Source organism: Dreissena polymorpha, chromosome 7 (assembly GCF_020536995.1).
Source record: "Dreissena polymorpha isolate Duluth1 chromosome 7, UMN_Dpol_1.0, whole genome shotgun sequence".
NCBI classification, from domain to species: domain Eukaryota; kingdom Metazoa; phylum Mollusca; class Bivalvia; order Myida; family Dreissenidae; genus Dreissena; species Dreissena polymorpha.
In genome coordinates, this window is record NC_068361.1 from 79,793,069 (window position 1) to 79,808,222 (window position 15,154).

At 36.4% G+C, this 15,154-nt stretch overlaps 2 protein-coding genes across 22 annotated transcripts in view; one reads left to right on the top strand and one right to left on the bottom strand.

Moving 5' to 3' along the window:
* Positions 1–15,154, top strand: part of LOC127839330 (A disintegrin and metalloproteinase with thrombospondin motifs adt-1-like) — a 288,676-nt gene that overhangs the window by 98,009 nt on the left and 175,513 nt on the right. The gene's annotated exons all lie outside the window — the stretch shown is intronic.
* LOC127839328 (nucleoporin NUP188-like) overlaps positions 1–15,154 on the bottom strand; it is a 104,817-nt gene that overhangs the window by 67,944 nt on the left and 21,719 nt on the right. Inside the window, exons 15-18 of the mRNA XM_052367631.1 lie at positions 13,665–13,787; positions 12,267–12,396; positions 8,973–9,134; positions 8,154–8,286 (exon numbers count right to left, since the gene is read on the bottom strand). Coding sequence (XP_052223591.1) covers positions 8,154–8,286; positions 8,973–9,134; positions 12,267–12,396; positions 13,665–13,787 — 548 coding nt within the window. The remainder of the gene's footprint in view (positions 1–8,153; positions 8,287–8,972; positions 9,135–12,266; positions 12,397–13,664; positions 13,788–15,154) is intronic.

The window sequence follows — 15,154 nt, forward strand, 5'->3', positions numbered from 1 at the left end:
ACACGGATCAGAGTTACAGTATTTATGGCATTTGCTGCCTGCCTAGTGGCCAGGTCATTGTCACAGATTACTATAATAAGAAACTGAAGCTGTTGGACCAGCATTACACTGTGTCAAGTCACTGTGATGTGTCTGATTATCCGGAGGATATTTGCCAAATCACATCCAGTGAGGTGGCTGTAACTGTTAATAAAAATGTGCAGTTTATATCTGTGATCAATGGGCAGCTGGTGAGTGGGAGGAAGTTGCAGTTACCATATGCAGCCCATGGTATTGCCCACCACCAAGGAGCAGTGTATGTCACCTCTGGCACTGCCCTATACCAATACACTCTGACGGGATCGCTTGTGAAAAAGATTTATGAGGATACAAGTGGCTCACATGCAGGTAAATGTATTTTTATAACAAGAGGGCCTGAAAGGCCCAAAGTCGCTCACCTGAGATAACAAGATATTATTGGGAAAAATCTTCTGACCAAGTTTCACGAAGATCGGAAAATAAATGTGGCCGCGAGAGTGTTAACAAGGTTTTACTATAGCCATATAAGGAAAAATGCTCCGCCCCTGGTGGCCATGTTTATCAACCAACCGGCATCATTTTTGAACCGTCCAAGATATTACAGGGATGAATTTTCTGACCGAGTTTCATAAAGATCGGACTATTAATGTGGCCTCTAGAGTGTTAACAAGATTTTACTATAGCCTATATAGCCATATAAGGAAAAATGCCCCGCCCCTTGGGGGCCATGTTTTTCAAGCAAACGTAACCATTTTAGAACTCATCCAAGATATCATTAAGACAAACCTTCTGACCATATTTCATCAAGATTGGACAATAAATTTGGCCTCTAAAGTGTTAACAAGGTTTTACTATAGCCATATAAGGAAAAATGCCCCGCCCCTGGCGGCCATGTTTTTCAACCAACCGGCATCATTTTCCAACTCATCCAAGATATTATTGGGATGAATCTTCTGACCAAGTTTCATGAAGATTGGACAATAAATGTGGCCTCTAGAGTGTTAATAAGATTTTACTATAGCCATATATAGCCATATAAGGAAAAATGCCCCGCCCCTTGGCAGCCATGTTTTTCAAGCAAAGGTTACCATTTTTTTAACTCATCCAAGATATCAGTGGGAAAAATCTTCTGACCAAGTTTCATGAAGATCAGAAAATAAATGTGGCCTCTAGAGTGTTAACAAGGTTTTACTATAGCCATATAAGGAAAAATGCCCCGCCCCCTGGCGGCCATGTTTTTCAACCAACCAGCATCAGTTTCAAACTCGTCCAAGATATTATTGGTATGAATCTTCTGACCAAGTTTTATGAAGATCAGACAATAACTGTAGTCTCTAGAGTGTTAACAAGATTTTACTATAGCCATATATATAGCCATATTAGTAAAAATGCCCCGTCCCTTGGCAGCCATGTTTTTCAAGCAAACGTAACCATTTTCGAACTCATCCAAGACATCATTGAAACCAATCTTCTGACCAAATTTCATGAAGATTGGACAATAAATGTGGACTCTAGAGAGTTAATAAGGCAAATGTTGACGCCGCACAACGGACAACAGACGACGGACAAAAAGCCATCACAAAACCTCACCATGAGCGCGTTGTGCTCAGGTGAGCTAAAAACAGATAAACAATGATCTCTATTGTTGATCTCTTTAAACACTTATGAACATTTTGAAATCATATTCTAGAACAAAAATAAAATAAAAACAAAAGTGTTAATGCATATATTGTACTCTTGCTCAACTTATTTAAAATATACCTAATCGCTAATGTGATTGAAATACTAATGGATTTTTTGTATGAAATACACAGGACCAGATAAGACTTCTTTATCTCACAGTGCAAAATGCCTTTTGTTATCAAACAGATAGAAGCTAGAGCTTTGTCACAGACGTGACGAATACCCCCACATGCCGCATTGACACAGAATATTTTGCATGTTGTCTTCACAAAAAACAGCGGACACCATGCTCAATGTTGAAAACGCGCTAAGGGACCCCATGACCTAGTTTTTGACCTGGCATGGCCCATGTTTGAACTTGACCTACACATCATCTAGATACAACTTCTGACCAATTGTGGTGAAGATCGGATGAAAACTTCTTAAATTAGAGAGCGGACACCATGCTCAATGTTTAAAACGAACTAAGTGATCCTGTGAACTAGTTTTTGACCTGCCATGACCCATGTTCAAACTTAACCTAGACATCATCTAGATACAAGTTCTGACCAAGTTTGGTGAAGATCGGATAAAAACAAATTGAATTAGAAAGAGGACACCATGATGAATGTGTAAAATGCACTAAGTTACCCCATGACCTAGTATTTGGCCCGGCATGACCCATATTCGAACTTGACCTAGACATCATAAAAATACAACATCTGACCAAGTTTGGCAAAGATCGGATGAAAACAACTTGAACTAGAGAGTGGACACTTAATACGACCGACCAACCTACAGACAAGCCCACTCCTATATACCCCCTAAACTTCGTTTGTGGGGGTATAATAACTGACTTATATATGATGCCATAAATTTACAGTACCACATCATAGTAATATTACAACTTCATAAAAGCATGTAAATATTGGCGAATTTCATGTATAGATTGTTGTTAATGTACAGAATTTATTCATTATTTTTTGCATTTGTGGCTTGTTATGTTGTTTTTCATCATTAGAAGGTATATAATAATTGGAATTTTCCATGGCTGTAGTGTTTCCATGGTTTGCATCTTACTTGGCGATTGTGTTTCATTGTTATCCCATCACCCTGTTGACTTTTGAAACACGTCACTTTATCAACGTGTTTTATATAACATATCTTTACTCCTCATTCATGTTATATTCCATAATTATGCATATCATGTTCCATGTTTTGCAGTGTATATGTGTGCAGTGAGTCCTGCTGGGGACAGGATCTATGTCATCAAACACGGGTATGAAAAGGTCATCACTATGGCTACAGATGGCACCTTGATATCCACCTTTATGGATCCTGAACTCCAAGAGCCAATGGGTGTACACGTTACTCCTTCAGGACAAGTGCTTGTCTGTGGATACAGCTCCAATACTGTTATACAGGTGGATTGTGAGGGAAGAAAGAAACTGGCAACTCTGGTGCCATCCAAAGATGGAGTACTCAATCCAGTGTCTGTCTGCTACAACACCAAGACTGACCAGATCATTGTTGGACTATCTGATAATAGTATAATCAAGGTCATGGAATTGCAAAAAAAACATCCATAACAACATATATATATATATATATATATATATATATATATATATATATATATATATATATATATAAAACATGTTTGGCATTCTATAAACTTGTTATATAACAGCATTTTTATTGTTGCATCCATGTGTTGTTCTATGAAATAAGACTTTATTTAATTTAGTACTTTCTGATGTGTATGATTAAGTTTGAACTTGAAACTCAATCGCCGAATTTTACTTTTCCCATGAAAGTAACAAATTATAGCTACAAATAACAGTTCTCGTGTATTTCATGTAAATACCTCGGCCTGATTATAAGCACGCAAAAATTATACATAATGTACAACATCACATCATCCTCATAGAAAAAAAGGGCTATAATATTTGTTTGAATAATAAGAACTAAGAAGCACAGGGAACATTGAGATCTTTTTTTTTTATTTGAAAATTTGAAGTTCATTTTTACAAATATGGCAAACTTTTCCTTTCAATTTAAAACAAACTGTTATGTTGTATCTACGGGGCAAGGGTTCTTGAGATAGGTCAGTATTGATCTGTGACATGTACAATTTTTGTATACACCTTCATATGTACAGCATGTATTAACATGCCTGAGTGTTGTTAATCTTTGATGTTTGGCAAATCAAGCTACTGTTTGCTGTAATACACAATTGTGAATGTGATATAAAGAGAAAGCGAACAAATTTAGACCAAACTGGATTTAGTTATGAAAGTCAAATTACCATAACCAATCACCAAATAGTTGATCTGGAAAACACAGCATTGCATTTTTCACTTTAATATTTTGTAAATTTCTTTCTGTCATTTTTCAAACAAACCTAAAACTCACCATGGGGCATATCCTTGTCGTTTCCCAAATGGTATTTACTCATTGATATCCCAATTTATATATTTTTTTGCCTCAATGAACTTGTACCATTTTCAAACAAATTTTCTGAGCAAGTGTCATGATTATTTGACCAAATATGTGATTTCTAGCATGTTTATATGTGATTTCTAGCATGTTTATATGTGATTTCTAGCATGTTTATATGTGATTTCTAGCATGTTTATATGTGATTTCTAGCATGTTTATACTGTAAAACCATAACATTTCGTGTGGTACGAATTATCGTGGATTTCGTTGGTCCACTGAACCACGAATTCAAGTACCAACGATTATTTATACATTCTTTTAGCCGAAATCGGTCATTTCCGAATGTCATTTCCGACATTTTCTTTTGTTTTCGGTTATCCAAGATATTTGTTTTTTGTAATAATTACTTCACTTCAGTAGGTCACATTACACAATTTGTTGATTAATTAAAATATTTCCGAATTGAAAATGTTTTCTTCCACTGAATCGTTTGCGACCTGTGTCAAGAATGCTTCAGTCATAGACTGAGCCTTTGCAAGGTCAGGCAATCCTGCTATAGTAGGAGAACATGTCTGAACTGTTTCCGTTTTCAACCATTTTGAAAGAGACATTGTTTGATTGAGATATGCTAGTTAATATAATATGTTGTTTTCTGGATAAGTGTCTGGGTAATAATACTTTTTACGTGACGTCGTCAAATTAACAGTTTGCAGATTTATCCCATATGTTAATTAGTGCAAATTAAAGTTAAAAGAGATATAACGGTTTTCACACGTGTATTTTGGGGACCTTATTACTTAATTGTTACTACTAAGAGACCGATTGCGTTGAGTTTTGCACATATTGTCAAAACAACATTGATGGCAATTAGCGAGCACGGACTCACATGTGCGCCGCTTTATCGATCTTTTCGACAATTATTGGCATTCGGCAACACTTTCATGCTTCAGTGCACATTAACCCAAAGTCTTGCTGTCAACACAGATTAGCAGATTATGCTTCGTTATTACTCTGGTTGTTTTAATAAAAGTTAAATTATTATGACTGTCAGTATTTCCAAAAAAATTGAAATCCACGAAATTACGTGTCAACGAATTTGTTGCTTTTTATTAAACCACGAAATTTCATACCGACGAATTTCTATACGTTTACAGTATGTGATTTCTAGCATGTTTATATGTGATTTCTAGCATGTTTATACGTGATTTCTAGCATGTTTATACGTGATTTCTAGCATGTTTATACATGATTTCTAGCATGTTTATATGTGATTTCTAGCATGTTTATATGTGATTTCTAGCATGTTTATATGTGATTTCTAGCATGTTCATATGTGATTTCTAGCATGTTTATATGTGATTTCTAGCATGTTTATATGTGATTTCTAGCATCTTTACAAGGCTTCACTTTAGTCATATAAGGCAAACTGCCCCGTTTTTAAAATGTGACATCTACAGTGTCAACACGCTTTTTCTCTAATTTGGCCTGGTAACCTAGTTTTTTACCTCACATGGTCCAGTTTTAAACCCTGCCCAAATATTGGGACAGAATCCTCTGACCAAATGTCATGAAGATTGGGCGATATATGAGGCATTTAGAGTGTTAACAATCAATTAAATATTTGCATTATGTCAAAAGGAGGAAATAATGCTGTCTGAGGTCTAATCACACTCTATCCATGACAACATATTCATCAGTGACACCTACTTTTAGATTTCTACTATATCATTTATAATAATAGAAACTCCAATCTCAAACTAGAATTTGTAACAATTTTATTGAAGAATACCCCATAATGATGCATGTCCCAATAGGTAGAATGCTCCAAAGTCTATGTTAAAACAGTGCCTTACTTTGTAATTTTTAACAAAGGACTAGTTCCAATGTCATATGTTGAAAAGTGTAAAAAAAAACTGTGTTCAAATTTTGTATGAATGTTGGATATTGAAAAGAGTAAAAACAAGATGCGTTTGTGAAACACAATGTCCCCCTATATGATGTTTGACCTTGAAGGATGACCTTGACCTTGACCCTTCACCACTCAAAATAAGCAGCTCCATGAGATACACATGCATTTCAAATATAAAATTGCTAGCTTCAATATTGCAGAAGTGACATTACATGAGCAATTTTGACCCATATATTTGACCTTGAAGGATGACCTCGACCTTGACCTTTCACCACTCAAAATGTGCAGCTCCATGAGATACACATGCTTGCCAAATATCAAGTTGCTATCTTAAATATTGCAAAAGTATTAATAAAATAAGCGATTTGGGCCACATATATTTGACCTCTGACCTTGAAGGATGACCGTGACCTTTCACCACTCAAAATGTGCAGCTCCATGAGATACACATGCATGCCAAATATCAAGTTGCTATCTTCAATATTGCAAAAGTATTCATAAAATGAGCGATTTTGGCCACATATATTTGACCTCTGACCTTGAAGGATGACCTTGACCTTTCACCACTCAAAATGTGCAGCTCCATGAGATACACATGCATGCCAAATATCAAGTTGCTATATTCAATATAGCAAAAGTTATTGCAAAATGTTAAAGTTGGCGCAAACCAACCAACCAACAGACCAACCAACAGACAGGGCAAAAACAATATGTCCCCCACTACTATAGTGGGGGACATAAAAAAAACTGTGGTCAATTTTCTATCAACAGACCAAAAGACTGACATCCATTCTGATTGAAGTATACCACTCTCTGATTACCAATGTACAAGTCCATGTTTTCTAAATGTCTCTCAATGGGGACAATCTTGCAGATGAGGGACCTGTGCATCAAACTTCCTTGCAAATGAGTTATACTAAATGTTAAATTTGTGTTAAATTAAAATAAAAGATTTCTTAGAATATTAAAGGGACTTTATTAGCTATGGACAAATGAAAATAAGTTTTCTCATTCAACATACATGCCAGAATTTTGCAGGTCCAAATCGGGACTTTCCATAAAAAATTGCCGGCACATTTTACCAAAAAGCGGGACACCTAAAACGATCAATAATTCCACCTTTTCTTTAGTCAGTAGTCAGTTTATTACTTACAAAAACTCTACATTTCTGCCCAGTATTGACAATGAATGTGTGTTCAGAATTTCGTGAAAGCATACGCTCTCCATTTTCCGGAAGTAAACACACTCCATTAATTGAAATATGGGGTGTCCCCGTTTGCCTCAATTTGACATCCAATTGGTGCAGGGATATCCCCTTGAATGTATGTAAATCATGTGACACGATGTGAGCCCATCGAGCACTATTCTTATTCAACCAATCGTAGATTAACTCTAAATTTAGATTGATGCAATATGTACAAACAAATTTCTGCAAATCCGTCGAAAACGAAAGGTAATTTGTGAGAAACATCAATGTGTATTGGTCAGCATTCAATTTGTTTGATGTACAAAATCGGTGTTTTGACAGGTTTATAACTTAAGGTTGTATAATACACAGGATAATAGTATTGTTGGACTTTATTGGGCCATGAAATAAAAACGCAGGTGGCGTTTATTTCTGTACAATACATCTTTCAATAGAAATTGGCGACCCCTATCATAAAAACACCATGGCGCGAATGCTGATTAAATCATTAAGTTGCCGATAAATCGCTGATAAGGTGTCAAAAACAACACTGGTGCACTCGAGTAGTAGAAGTGGGTTGTAAATTGGGGGCAATAAAGGGTTTAGCGATGGTAAGTTTAAGCCAGAAAGAGCTTGAAAAGCGAATTTTATTGGGAACTTATAGACCTTACATCGTTCTTGACGAATGTCGTGACAAATCGTCTCATATCGGGATGCCGGGACAAAGAGCCCAAAAGCAGGTCTGTCCCGCTGAGATCGTGACGTCTGGCATGTATGCATTCAACAAGAGCAGCAGGTACATTTTACATTAGATATTGTTATGGTAAGCATTTTATACAAATGTTATTAAATTACCAAAGACATTCAGCACTACAAGGATTAAGTCTGTACTACCCCTTAAGGACCCTTGTGGGTTTATTCTCTATAGCCTCTCACCTCTGTATGACCATGTACAGCAGGGACACGATGTCAGCCAGCCCCTCTGCCGCCCCTGGCTGTGACCTACATACGGCCCTCACAAACAGCGTCACATCCGTAACACGCTGGATCTGAACTGGGGAGACCATACCTAAACAGCAAATGGTTCCAAGTTTTGATTCAACATTCTGTTAGTTTAAACCTATTAATTTTAGCTCGATTGCATAGAAAGCCTGAGGCTTATTTGAAACGCTCTGGAGTCTGTTTTCCTGGGCATTGAACCAGTACTTGGTGTCTATGTGGGAAATCTTAAGAACGCTCCCACAGTGGGGATCGAACCCATGACCTCCTGATCGCTAGGCAGACACCAGATCCACTACACCACTGCAATTTATATAATATTTATATCAACATTATGTTCAATAACGTAATCCAGGCTTTCAGATAAGCTTTTACAATAAAGGGTACTGTCCCCCATAGCCATTTTTGTTAAGGGGTAGTATATTATCATTATGGAAATATTGCCCAAACATGAATATTGTTAATTGAACTGAAAACATGCATAAACATACATCTGCTGAAATTGCTGATCTGATAAGGTATTTTCTCTAATTACTCCAATTTTTTAAGTTCCCTATTATTACACTTTAATAGGAAATTATTTATAGACCTGTCATGTATAAATATTTTGTTCATTAGGAACAAACTTGAAAAAGTCTTCTGGTTGTTTTGGACATAAGTTTTTATTTACAACTGTTGTATACTGGTCAAGGCTGCTAAGAGAATAAATAAGAGAAACATTTTGCAATTTTTTTATATAATTTTGTGCACACATACCTGCGCCCTTGGCAATCTGATAGAGCAGTTCCTGTATTTCCCCCTTGAGCAATTCCCAGCCGTTGTATGGGACCTCCCACTGTATGATAGGGACTTCTAACTCTCCCTTGCGGCCAGTTGTTATCAGCTGACCATATACACCAGACGGGATACGAAAATCACCTGAATTATATGAGAAAATATTAGATGGTAGTTATATTTTGAATGCCCAGTGTATGATAGAGACTTCTAGTTTCCCCTTGTAACCAGTGTTTATTAGTTGACCGTTCTTGCAAGACTGGATACGAAAATCACCTGCAATACAAGAGAATGTTAGTGTTATCTGACCTCCCACTGTATGATACAGAGTTCTACCTGTCCCTTTCGGCCACTGGTTTTAAGCTGACTGAAATAACCTGAAGATATGAAATTTATCTGCATAACAATTATTGAAACTATGAGATATAAGTTGTATGTGACCTCCAGGGTTTTTTTTCCACTTTTTGGGAAGATAGCCCATGGCTTTGGAATTGGGAATTTTATCGGCATTTTCATGAAATTGGGTGAATCAATTCATTAGCATTTTTTTCCACACGAAAAGTCCACTGATTAGGGAAATACTAAATTTGATAAAACCCTTTATAATCATTCAAATTAAAAGAACAAAATCATATAATACTTTGTTAGATGTAATTGAATTAAAATTGAGATAAAATACACATAAGACATCTTTAAAAAAAAAAAAAAAAAAACATTTTTTTTTTTTTTTTTTTTTTGGAAATTGGGAATTTTTTGCCACATTTTGGGAAAAAAGTATACTTTTTGGGATTGGGAACATAGCCGAATTTCGGCTATAAAATCGGGCCAAAAAAAACCCTGACCTCCCACTATTTGATACAGACTTCTAGCTTCCCCTTAAGACCAGAGGTTATTAGCTGACCGTGAACGCCGGAAGTGATTAAAAAATCACCTGAATAACAGTAAAAAATAAGAAATGTTAGTTGAATGTGACCTTCCACTGTGTGATAGACTTCCAGCTTCTTTGGACCAGTGGTTATTAGCTAATAGTACACACTAGCTAGAAAGATACGAATATCACCTGAATTACAACAGCAAATCTTTGGGGTGGGTGGGGGGGGAGATATTTTAAAATTATTTAACCTCCCACTGCATAATGAATTCTAGCTTCTCCCTTGTGACCAGTGGTTATGAGTTAACCCCATGCACTTGATGGGGTATGAAAATTGCCTGTATTATAATAGAAAATTTGCGATGTTTGAGATGTTAGTTGTATGGGATCTCCCTCTGTCTGATAAACATTCTATCTTTCCATTGCGACCAGTGATTATTAGCTAACCGCTCAACTCAGACCGAATTAAAAAATCACTGAATTATGAAGGAAAATTTGAAATGTTGCTTGTATGGGACCTCCCATTGTATAATACCAACTAGTAGCGGTCCCATGTGGTTAATGGTTATCAGCTGACTGAACAGGCATGACACAAAGCGAAAAAAACCCAGCTGAATTACAAGAGACAATTTGATAGTTAGTTGCAAAAGATCTCCAATTGTATGATAGGGACTTCTCGCACCCCTTGCCAAGGGCAGTCATTAGCTGATGATATACATTGATGGATACCAAAATAACCTTAATTACAAGAAAAACAAGAGCTGTCAGAGGACAGCGCGCTCAACAATTCGAGTGCTTGACAGTATAACGTAAGCCATCATGGGGAAATTGTTCAAATTATTCAATAAATAAGGTCAAGGTAATAGTTCAGGTATATTTTCCACAATCTATTGAACATTTGTAAAGACATAAAAGAAACTAATAAGATTTTATTTCAAGTTTGATAGCAATAGCTTGGGTGGGAAGTTTGGACGGTCCTTCAAAAATAAAGTAAATAAATATTTATTTATTTTTAACCATGTTTCAAAGAAAAAAAATCTTTTTTGGTTGGGTAGGGGGGGGGGGTGGGAGGGGTTGAGAGGGTGGTATAATGTGGGGTGTGGTCATTTATTTGATGATCTTTCAAAAATAAAAAAATTATTTATTTTTTTTAATTTTTTTTTTTTTGGGGGGGGGGGGTTGGGGGTGGGGGAGGGGCGGAGGGGGGGCAGGGATTCTGGGTTGGGGCGTGGGGTATTGTGTGGGTGGAATCCATTGTGGTATTCAGGTAAGTGTTGTTTTGTCAAAGTATTAATAAAATCTAATCATAAATAAAGAAGTTATGGCAATTTAACTTAAATTTATTCGTTTGACCTTGAAAGTCAAGGTCATTCAAAGGTCAAGGTCAAATTGAACTTGCCAGGTACAGTACCCTCACGATAGTTAGAAAATATTTTAAGTTTGAAAGCAATAGCTTTGATACTTTAGAAGTCAAGTGGATCTAAACACAAAATTTAACAAAATATTCAGTAACTGTGACAAAAAAGGGCCATAATTCTTACAAAATGCTTGATACAGTTGTCTGCTCTTGTTCATAGATTGGGGTCATGTTGGTAAAGAAGTTTGCAAAATATGAAAGCAACATGTCAAGGGAGATTGAAAATATTTTAGGTGGTACGCAAACTTTAACATAGATTTATCAATAATATGCATATTCTAAGTGAAAAAAGGGCCACAATTCTTACAAAATGCTTGATACAGTTGTCTGCTCTTGTTTATAGATTGGGGTCATGTTGGTAAAGAAGTATGCAAAATATTAAAGCAATATGTCAAGGGACATAGGGGAATATTTGGGGTGGTACGCAAACTTTAACATTTGCACGCACACGCCGACGCCGGGGTGAGTAGGATAGCTCTACTATATATATTTCATATATAATAGTAGAGCTAAAAAATATTAAAGACATATTCCAACCCCCACCCCTTGAATTACTTATGCAATTTAAAAGGTTCAAATATATATATTTTTTAACAATTTTTATTGCAAAACTATCTTAAATGCACAGAAGTCCAGTGACCCACCTGCAACACTAAGTATTTATCAAATTAATAAAGTTGTAAGAAAGATAACAAACTTAAATACTAACAAAATACTTCTTCTTAGTATACTAATATAAATAATCTTTGGAAACAATCGTTATTCAAAAAATATTTTCTTACAACATACAACATCATACCTTACAAGTCGCCAATGTGAACAAGAAATGACGTGAATTTCATCCCTAATGGAGTAGCATTCTGTACATCTTCCTCATTAACTAAATACTGGTTCTACCCAGGAAATGGATTCAAGACCGTTTCAATAAGCCTTTTGATTTCCATTCAATCACACTAAAATAAATAGGTTTCAACTAAGAGCACATTACCTGCAGAGTAGGGTGTTTTATCCCTGGTCAGTTGCCAGATGAGGTCATCCTGTACCGGCCGTATGTCCTGTGAACTGTTCCGATCCAGGTACTCTGTGTAGCGGGGCAGCTCGGACCACAGCTCCAACACCTGCACATGTCAAATAAAGGGATTAGGAATTCAACTTCTAATAAATAAGCATTACAAAGAGGAAATCTGGGCTAAAAGGATTTGCGTAAAGTGTTGTGCCAGATTAGCCTGTGCAGTCCGTAAAGGCTGATCAGGGACGACACTTTACGTTTTTTATGGTATTTTTCGTTTCAAGGAAGTCTTGTTTTAGCTAAAATCTAGTTAAGACGGAAAGTATCCTTCCAGATTAGCATGTGCAGACTGCAAAGAATTATCTGGGATGACGCTGAACTCACATGCATTAACCCTTTGAGTGCTGGAACCGGATTTTGAAGACCTTAACAAACATTTTGGGTCCAGATGAGACGCCACAGAATGTGGCGTCTCATCAGGATCCAAACTGTTTACTATTCTGAGAGTGGTGTTAGAAAAATAATCATAGAAAAGGCTAATTTTAGAAATTCAGCAGACGACATTTTAGCAGACAACAAATTTCCCAGCATGCAAAGGGTTAAGCCCCATTTTACCAGAGCGAGGTCCCAATGATTTTCTATTTATTTATGCTTAGTGGACAAAGATTAACGTTTTAGGTTTGGGAGTTTTTATGGCTAAGAATTATAACTATATGGCTTTTTAGTAATCATGTGATTTCTTTTAATAATTTTAATTATAATCTAATGATGATAAGCATGTTTGCAGTTAAAATGTGAACTATTGTTTTGGGTAGTTAAATTTCATTATCATTTTGTCTATCTTTCTTTATTGAAAGATAACTGATTCCCTTACATAAATGAACATCTGTTTTATTTTCTTTAGCAATCCTTAATTATAGTGAACCTTGTACCATTACCATTTTACATGTTATATACTAGGCACTTGAAGTGCAGGCAATCAATATCATTTAATTCACATAAAATTGAGATGGGCAAATAGCCGTAGCCAAACATGTCCTGAGTGGAACTTAATTATCTCTCTTTGTTTACTTGGTTTATTTGCCGTTTTTCAACAGCATTTTAGTCGTATCACATCATTTATTTAACGTACCTACACTTTAACTGGGCACACTGGTGTACCAGTATTAAGTGCACATACTTATGCCAGTAAGTGACAACTCTCCTAAAAGCACTGTGTAGGTTTAAACATTTTTATTTAAGCTTGATTGCTCTTGAGTCTGTTTCTTGGGTAGAACCAGTACTTGATGCCTTAATGAGAGATCTTGAGAACGCTCCCAGAGAGGGGATCAAACCTGTGACCTCCCGATAGCTAGGCAGACACCATGTCCAGGTTACCTTGGATGCACTGCTGCTGTTGGCACTGGCAAGGGCTGTGCTCAGTTTGACGAGCGTCGTAAAATCAAGCGGGAAGTTGAGCAACGAAGACTGGAACAGGTTACCCACTCCCTGGTCCAGGCCCTGAAATATTAGCACCCTATTTAACCCTCTACCACTCGGGAGCAAAGTAAAAATGGCTATATGCAACCAGCATAAAACCAGGTTTTATGCTGTTTGCTGCTAATCAATAACTTAAGGTTGGCAATGGAGCCTTTAAAATTTGAATCTATAAAGAAAGATCTTTAATTTAGCTTGATTGTTTATATAAAGGACTACACTATGGTTAAAATATGTATCTAACTAGTAAAAGGTTAAGAGATTGAAGATGATTTTATCGTGGTGAGTACTATTGGTCTATCACAAAATGACTGATAATTTAATGCAGTCTTTTTTTTTCATAGCTGACAGAAACGGCTTACTGCAATTTTTCTCTGTTGCAGACAATAAATTCAATTTAAGCTGAGAAGAAAAATGCTTTAAGTTTAAATAAACTCTCTCAAGCTGACACAGGGGCAAGCAGAATCGCTTGACTTTTCTTCAAAGTAGAGATAAAAATCTGATAAGTTGCAAAACAGGCTTGTTTTAAGAAGGCAACTATAAACTGTTTAATATTTGGATATATATTTATGTTTCAAACAATTCACATATTAAGAATACAATCTTTCATTAATTCAATTCCATTATCACAGCAAAATATTTTGTTTCAACAGGAATACCATTTAAAAGCTAACAAAAAAATCCTAAGTTAAGCATAAAATCAACAAGAGCACCGCCGTGCGGGTGCAGACCGCTCATCTATTTTTCTTTTTAAAGGTGAAGGGACCTATCTCAATACTTCAATCACAAAGGAGGGAGGGTGGGCAGGAGAGGGGTGTATAGTGTGGGGTGTGGTCATTTATTACATTATCTTCCAAAAATAAGAAAAACAAGAAACCGTCAAAGACGGGTGATGCTCCCCAAAGGTTTTTTTTGTCACAATATTGCACTATATATTCAGATAAATGGAAACGTCTTGAGGGCACAGTAGTTGGGGGGACAAGAACTTTTTTTATAGAAAATTTCAAAGGGCCATAACTCTATGAAAAATTATCCGACCAGAACCCACTGATAATATGCACATCTCCTGTTGGTAGTGAAGCTTCCCATAAAGTTTCATTGAATTCGGGTCATTAGTTGCTGAGAAATAGCCCAGACAAAAATTGTGCACGGACGGACAGACGAAGCGGCGACTATATGCTCCCCCCAATAATTTTGGGGGAGCATAAAAATGCAAAAAAAATATTTATTTTTTTTTGGGGGGGGGGGGATTCTTGGGTTGGATGGTTAGACGGTCTTTTAAAAATAAAATAATAAAAATAAATATTTGTGTTTTTTAACCATGTTTCAAAAAAAAAATTGGGGGGGGGGGGGGGTCGGGGGGGGGGTATAGTGTGAGGGTGTGGTCATTT